This window comes from Polistes canadensis, unplaced genomic scaffold (assembly GCF_001313835.1).
Source record: "Polistes canadensis isolate GaletaPanama2010 unplaced genomic scaffold, ASM131383v1 scaffold_12, whole genome shotgun sequence".
NCBI lineage: Eukaryota > Metazoa > Arthropoda > Insecta > Hymenoptera > Vespidae > Polistes > Polistes canadensis.
In genome coordinates, this window is record NW_014569559.1 from 950,565 (window position 1) to 959,399 (window position 8,835).

The 8,835-nt window shown below is 35.0% G+C and overlaps 1 protein-coding gene across 2 annotated transcripts in view; it reads right to left on the bottom strand.

Moving 5' to 3' along the window:
• Window positions 1-8,835, bottom strand: part of LOC106793180 (kyphoscoliosis peptidase) — a 39,361-nt gene that overhangs the window by 12,748 nt on the left and 17,778 nt on the right. Inside the window, exons 1-2 of one of the 2 annotated variants that reach the window (XM_014759889.1) lie at window positions 6,991-8,403; window positions 1,042-1,533 (exon numbers count right to left, since the gene is read on the bottom strand). In XM_014759889.1, the coding sequence (XP_014615375.1) occupies window positions 1,042-1,385 (344 nt within the window). In that variant the 5' untranslated portion in view covers window positions 1,386-1,533; window positions 6,991-8,403. Of the gene's footprint in view, window positions 1-1,041; window positions 1,534-6,990; window positions 8,404-8,835 lie in introns of those variants that run through there. The other variant, XM_014759890.1, reaches the window with a different exon arrangement.

Below are 8,835 nucleotides of genomic sequence, written 5' to 3' on the forward strand. Positions count from 1 at the left end.
ATATATATATATATACATACATATGTGGAAATTATGAATAGAAAATATTGTGAACGTTGAATAAACAAAAGATTAAAACAAAGGTGTGACGACACAGTGTAGACGAAAGATTTCAAGTAAAATTACTTTAAGAAAGTAACTTACTTTCATCGATCATGGTGTTTCCTTGCGTAATTAGTTGGTACGAGTAACGAGAGTGTAAAAAATAAGTGGGAGGGGGGATGGGGGGGGGGTTAAGGGGAGATGGAAGAAACTTGTTAAATGAAGGATAACGTCTATGAGAAGTTTACACAGTTAATTTAACGCTAAGGAAGATGATCGGGATGAATAGTAGAGTAGTTTCGTGTTTCTATCCATGCTTCAACGATTATTCCTCTGTAAAAGGTAAAACCGAAGGGGGGAAGGGAAGAAGAGAAATGAAAGGGAGGAAGGGAAAGCGAAGGAAATCGTAGCTAGATTATATCGATTCGCTTGGTGAAACACCGAAACGGCAAATCTACTTTTTTGATTGTGAAGAAGGAAAAGTTATTTTACGTTGAATTATTCAAAATTGGCCAATAGTAGTATATGTAACATCGTAGATTCGTAATGGAATGATATTATATATATCTCTCTCTTTCTATCGTAAATAAATCCAAAAAAAATAATTATATTATATCGAAAATAATATAAAAAAAGTAATAAAGTTTTAATGAAAAAGAAAAAAAAAATGAACGATACATCATGGGTTCTGGTAGTCCATGCAAAAATCCCGTACGAATGACTGACCCATATGAGAGTCATGCTACGGTATATATAATAAGAAAAGAATTTATATGAGGCAATAATATATTCAACGTTCAAAGGATGTAATTAAAAAAAGGGGTTAATAAACGAAGCTAATAATTAGTTTTTAAACGAACAATCGTGATATTACATACCGGAATAATTCGTACAGATAAATTTAGAGAATATCGTTTAACAATATATTATATTGCAATAATAAAAATGTAAATGAAAAAAAAAAAAAGAAGAAGAAGAAACAAAAGAAAATGATCTTACCAAGGTGGATAAGCGGCACGTGGTGACGCACCACCAGCTCTGATTTGTTCGTTGACGTAACCACTTCTCGGTACGTTCAAAGCACTTCTTATACCAACACTCGAACCATCCAATGTACCCGGTCCTGGTTTCGGCACGTGACTGCTACAATAAACCTCTTTGTCGTTTATCGTGTGCTGATTGTTGTAATAAGTCTTCAGGGTTAACTTCGTACCACAGATCGCGCACTTAAAACAACCAGAATGGAAGAACGTGAAATCCTTCAAAGGGCCGACCCTGTCGACCTGATAAACCGTCTGGGCGCATCTCAGGCACGTACTCTCGTAGAAATTTGGTCGATACATGATATATATATATATATATCTCTCTCACTCCCTCTCTCTTTTTCTCACTCTCTCACTCACTTGCATATATCTTTTACAATTGAATCGTGAATCCAATTCACGTTTACTACCACTTTCAATCCTCCGAATAGGACCTCGTCACTGCGACCTACACAAATATTTTTTACATCAAATTATTTTATATATATCTAAATAAAAAATAATTTAATTTGTTTTTATATTTTTAAATATATAACAATCTCTCTATCAAACAAACAAACAAACAAAGTTGCCTATTATGATATTAAACTACACTCGTGACGAGATGTTAAAATAATTTAAACGACCAATCGAATCATAACCATCACTAAACACACGCATGATCATAATTCAAAGTATGCGTTACTCGAAATAAATACAGGTTATTACAAAGCGATATAACATTTTACGTAAGAGAAATACGTTCAATGGACGAAGGAATATCATTTCCGGAAGGATTGTATCATCGTATTACGAACCAATGACGAACGTAATAGGAGGAGGAGGAGGAGGAGGAATAAGTTAGATAAAGAGGACGCCGTTCATATTCGCCGACACTTTCCTACCACCCAACACACACACACACACTTACTACTACAACCTTCTTTCTTTTGCAATAGGAATCATCGTCGATAATCTTTTCTCTTCTCCCATTTTCATTATTTTTTCATTTTCGATTATTTCGTAGCTTGGTAGAAATATGCTAAAGTGGGTGGGTGGGTGGTCTACTATTGCAGTAGCACATTACAACACACGTTTTTAATGACCGCGATATGCCAAGAGAATCGAGACCACCAGGATTTTCTATCTCTCTTTCTTTCTTTATTTCTTTCTCAATTCAAATCTTTCCTCACTATTATTATAAACAGTTAACGTTTCATCGTTGTGCCTTTTATTACGCGAAAGCCAATTAATCAATTTCATAAAAGATCAACAACGGTACTTCTACGTATCTGTATAAGTGTGTACACGTATATGTGAATTATCTTTCTATCGAACGGTTAATAAATATATTTTAATGATTAATTACAAATTTAGAAACGAAAAACGGTATTACGTGTTAATGTTAATCCAAATAGAAACAAAATGTAACGAAACATACAGAATCTTTCTCTCTCTCTCTCTCTTGTTCTATCTTTTGTAATTCATCTTCGAATAGGTAGTCGAGAGTGCGACAATAGAAATTACGACACGGTTGACAACCATATAGAGCGAAACTGCAGCAACCAAGCGAAACTCTCTCACGCATCACCGAATCGTATTTTTCCAACGAACCAAACGGACTTCCCGCCCATCTATACGCCATACTTGTCTATTTTTTTTATTCATTTTTATATATGTTTCTTTTACTATCCATCTATCTATCTGTCTATCTGTTCATCTAGCTATCAGTCTCTCTCTCTCTCTCTCTCTCTCTTGTTCTTTCTTTCACGATGCAGTACTAAAACGAGCTTTGAAAACCGAGAACATATCCTCCTCTAACAGTATCAGGACAGAATCCAATTGAAATTGATCCGGCAACCTATTTCCCTTATCGTTAGTTTAAACTCGAGCTTGTCGCGAATACAGTTGCGTCCTCGATTACTATACACGTATAAGTTATATAGTTTAACAACAACAACAAAAAGTGTATAATTATAAATCAATTCAATCTATATAATCCTAGATTTATAATAAAAAATAACTAAAGCTAATGTAAGTTTTGAAAAAATACAAAAAAATTCTATGATCTTATTATACGCGAAATTTAAGATACAGGGATTGGTGGTATGCATCACAACGGTAATGTTAATAAGTAAAATGTAAAAAAGAATATAATTGGCATTAATTCACGTTTATATTTTAGAAAAATAAATTAAAAAAGAAAAAAAATGTAGAGAGAGAGAGAGAGAGAAATAGATAGACGTTTCAGAAAGTTTCTTCTCTCTTCCGAAGAACGAACACGCAAGCTGCTTGCATACCGAAGCGCATCGAGAGAAAGCATTTCTCGTTCGTTATTTTTCGTGAATAAAACGTCGACCGTGTATGCATGTCGCGTCTGTTTCGATGATAATGATCATCCTCCTTTCTTCTCGTTAATCTACTTCGCTACACGCGACTTTTATTCTTATTTGCTTTCTTCTTCTTCTCTCTACTAACCGATTGTTCTCTTGTGTTTATTGTTCCGTTGTTGTTCTTCATAATGCACCCTATCTCTACCTATATGTATATCTATGCACGAATTTATGCACTTTCAATGAACAACGACAATAAAAATTTTGATGCAATTCTTTCTTTTTTTTATTTTTCTACTCTCACAATCATTTTTGATATTTTCTTTTTTATATTGATTAGAATGATTAATAATTTAATGATATTTTCAAGGGAGGGGGGTAATATTAGTATTTTTGCGACACACATTTTGTTATGGTAGATCATATTTTGTTTGAAAATTATTACAAAAATTGATAAACCTAGAACAAATAATTTTTGTTCAGCAAGTTTGATGCACCACCACCCTAAAGGATCATACATTATTCTATTCTATTTTTCTATGTATTTTAATACACCATGATTTTTATAAAATACCATACGCATAATTTGATATATAAAATTGTTATAGTTTTTTTTTTCTTTTAAATCAAATCTCATTCTTTTTTTGTCTCGACACCCGTTCAATTGTATAAGTGGTACGAATTAATTATTATTATTATTATTATTCGGAATAACGCGGAATATCTTAAAGAAAATTGCAACTCGTTGAAATATCATTTATCGTCCGAGTTTATGTATAATTGAATAGGCGAGGCTAAACTTACGGGTGCAGTCGTTCGTGGAAATCCAAAATAATGAGAGAGCAAAAAGAAAAAAAAGAGAAAGAAATAAAGTAAGAGATATACTACTTCCGGAATCTTCGGAATGTCTTGGAATACTCTCTTTAAAATATTCGAATACTTCAGGAAGAAGTAGCAAGACTATTTAAAAATTTGTTTATATCCCTTGAATACAATTTTTGTCTTTTTTTTTTTTCCTAACATCCTAAGACATACTTGAACAAATATTCTCGAATATCATTGGATTTAATTTACATTCATAATTAACATTAATAAATTCATTGAATTTCTATCTCTACGTTACACATAATTTCAATTTTAAAATTGAATTAAAAATTCTATCGCTAATAAGTAAATAAAAAAAAGAGTAATGTACTACCACCCGTCTTCGTTTGTATTTCAAAGAAGAAGAAGAAGAAGAAGAAAATAAAAAAGAAAAGAAATATGAAAGAACAACTTTCTTTCGTAAAATAATCGTCTGCATCATCGTAATCTTCGTCGCGCGTAATTAACCGCAACGATTTTAGGAGAAATCCTTTCCGATAGAATGCCCTCCCGCTTTCTATGATGTAGAACTTCTTTTTACGGAAATAGGGATAAATAACGAAAAAAAAAGAAAAAAAAGCAACAAGGAAGGAGAGAATAATACAATACACACGTCGGGTGGTACCGACGCGAAATCGTACGATCGAAATCGTCGAGGCAAACTTCCTCTTCGTTAAAACTTATGCGAAATGTTCGTTGGTATGAAAACAAAAAAAAAGAAGAAGAAAAAAAGAAAAGGAGGATTTCAAATCGAAATTAGAAATACTAAAAAACACATTTACATATTATATACAGTTATTTATGCATCTCGTTACGACTTTCTTTACAAAATTTTTTAAGATTTGATAAAGATCCTATATGTTTTTTTTTTATTTCGTGAAATCATTTTAGCGATAAAAATAAGAATATTATTTCTGTTTCAAATTTAATTAATTAATTATATTATAGATGAAAAAAAGTGTTATTTCTTTAATATTATTTAATATACTCGCGAACGAGATACTCTATATAAGGAGCTTTCACATTAATTATTCACTTACGGAGCATTCCGATAACGTACGCGAATAAAACATTCGTGATGTTCGAGGTCACCTTTTCCAACTAGCTAGAACTAGGTGTAAGTATGCAAAAAGGTGTATAGTAAGAACATAATAAGTAGTTACTTAGTATACTCGATGCACGCGAACGAGCACGCACGTGCCATCAGAGAGGGTGGGTGGGGAGGAGGAGGTTGAGGAGTCTTTAAGATGAAAGAGAAAATTTTCTTCGAAAAAGAGATCCTGTATGGAGGTCACTTCGTTATGCATTCGTGTAAATATATATATATATGTGTGTGTGCATGTGATTTTTTTAATTTTAAAGCAAGATTTTTTACCTATACGATACTTGTTGTTTTTAATGCTAAACATTAGGAAACAATTTATTATCGGTCAAACTCGTAATTTTAATTTTAATTTATTTTTTGTTAAGCTTAGAACTGTTCAACTTCATTTTTATAAAATTCCATATATTCTCGATAACAAATAAATAAATAAAAATAATATTTCGATATAAAAATTATTAATAATTAATTGATAAAAAATGTGTTGAAAGATAAATAAAACATTCGTGTAACTATCGAGTATAATAAAAAATGTATCAACGGTATCGACACAATAACGAGAACAGGAAGAAAAGAAAAATTAGAATTATTTACGGTGTTACTTAACGCTCGCTAAAATGACCGTTAACATACTCCTCCTCCTCCTCCTCCTCCTCCTCCACCTCCTCCTCCTCATTCTTCGTGAGTTTCTCCTCAATGGAATTCCTTCTTCTCTCGTCGGAGAGAAGGAATTCCAAAAGGAATAGAAAAGATATAAAGAAGAGGGAAACGTTAAGGAAGAAGATAAAGTAGTAGTAGTAGTAGTAGTAGTAGTGGGTGAGGGGGAAAAGGGTCCTCCAGTGTCTTTCCACACACCCTCGCTCACTCATCTCGCACATACACACACACTAACTTCGCGTCTTCTTAACCCGGTTACACAAAAGTGCAAGATTTTCGTTGGAGAAGAATCAACGATCATCATGGGGATTCGAATTCCCGTTTTTGCCGATAGTCTCTCTCTCTCTCTCTCTTTTCTTCTCCTCGACCTTAAAAGACGCGAAGAAAACGCGAGGAGAAACTCTCATTTCGAGGAATCCTCTCTCTTTCCCTCTACCTGAGATCTTTCGAATCGTACGAGTTAAGATCATCCTACGTAAATTCTCTCTTTCTTTTTTCCCCTTATTCACTCACTCACTCACTCACTCACTCACTTACTTACTTACTTACTTGCTTACTTACTTGCTAGTTTACTTACTTACTTACTTACTTACTTACTTACTTACTTACTTACTTACTTAGTGACGAACGTGCTTGCTTGCGAACGCGAAGCAATTGGAGCACGATAAAGGAAAAAAAGAAGGAGGCTACCATCGACGCAAGGTCAGATTCTTCTTCCCACCCCAGCCGATCCCCTCCCACCTCCTCCTCCTCCTCCTTCTTCTCCTCCTCCTCCCCTTCTACCCCCCGCGAGTGAACGCGCGCGCCCGAGAGAGAGAGAGAACACCTCAGCCTACCTCTTTGGTTGCTTGCTTGTTTCCTTTTGCTTGCTTGCTTGCTTTGCTACTCTTGGAGAACGCGAGGAAACAGCAGCAACAGCAGCATCAGCAGCAACACTAAGAACGCTACACGTTCCTTCAAAAATACCTACGCGTTTTCATAATCCTTGCTCGTCCTTTGACCGAACTGTATCCTCTTCTATTACGTGCAACAACATCCTGTGCTTTCTTTTTTCTTTTTTAAAAGGAGAACGAATGAAGATTATTGTTCTTTTTATCTTCTCGTAATGATCGATGCCAATAAAACAACATCGAAATGAACAACACCTTTCCTATTATTATTATTCTTGTTGTTGTTGTTGTTCTTCTTCTTCTGGTTGATTTGTTTCTTCCGGTTAGAGTAGCGATGGTTACGAACGACCGTGCATTGAAATCACCGAACGTTAACGCGTATGTAGTCCAACTGAATATCCAACTATCTCTGGTAACCGCACCGAAATTAATCTCCTCAGTTCGCACCACTTTCTTCCCGCATACCAGCAGTCGTACATGAACAAGTTCGGATTAATGGAAAGCAGGAAGGACGAAAATACGGAAGGTCGAGATAAAAGAGAGCGTGTCCAATACCGGCCAACCAACTAACCAACCAACCAACCAACCAACCAGTCAGTCAATCAGCCAGCCACCTGTCCGGAATCGAAGGCTTTGATCTATCTGGGACAAAGATGCGGTTCGACGTGTTTTCTTAAAGGGCCTCACTTCGTACGTGCGTGCGTAAATTTGCCCTTCTTCGTGAAACTTTTCAACCGTGAATAAAAACTCGTTGTTATACGATCAAAGACAAAAAAAAAAAAAAGAAAAAACGCCGGCAAAAGTAAATCCGAACCGAAAACAAAAAGAAACAAGAATAACAAGAAAATTTGGAAAAGAAAATCAATAATATTTGGAACGATCGCGACAAGTTAAAAGAAGACGATTAAAATTCTTCTAATCGTCCACACCTGCCTTCTTCGACGTACCGAGAAGGTCTGAGGTGAGAGGGACGGCCATTTTGAGGTATCACGGTTAACGCAGGTGGCGCTACGATTCGTGAATCCGTCCTCGGGAGTGGTATGTGTTCCGATCACTCTCAAACAGGCCCTCGTATTGTGAACATCATCTAACACGTTTACCTTTCTCAATGATCTCATTTTCCCCTTTAATTCATCCTTCTTTTCTTTATTCTTTCTTTCCTTCTTTCCTTCCTTCCTGCTTTCCTTTCTATCTATCTACTTACCCATCTACCTTCGCTCGGTTGACGATGAAAGTCAAGAAAAAGTGGATAATCCTCTTACAACTCCTGTTACCTAACCGAACAGATATCATTGAATTTTGACCATGTGTCATAACGTTACAGGAACCCCATTTCTTTCTTCCAGCTATGGTAATCATTGATCATTCTCATCGAGGCTCCAATTAAAAAAAACAGGTATTCGAATGCGTAGGATTCATCAACACCTACCACATCGAGTCTTCCTACGTATAAAACTGGATTACGTAGACACCCACCCACCCATATTCGATGCAAATTGTTGTCTTCCTAATTCTTGTTGGATATGTATTAAGTACTTGTAAATATATATGTTATATATGATTACATGTGTTACATTTTTTTTATTCTACCTTTGAATTCCCATTAGGAGTAAACTCGTTATATTAAAATTATCGATGACGCGTGTTAACGCAAGTTGAAAAGAAAATATATAGATACTCCTAACAACTAACCATAATCATTCTCATGACATTTTCGTAGAACCACAACAGGACGTACTTCTGATCATGACGTTTACGATGCGATCTTTCTCACGAACGTGTGCAACGTTAAATTCTTGCGGTTGAAAACCGAGCCACGATAAAAGCAATTAACAAGAATGATCAGCTATTCTCTCGGTGACTCGAGACACAAGATTATGCGGAATTTTTACTATGAATTCAAATTTATGCAACTGTGATAACAA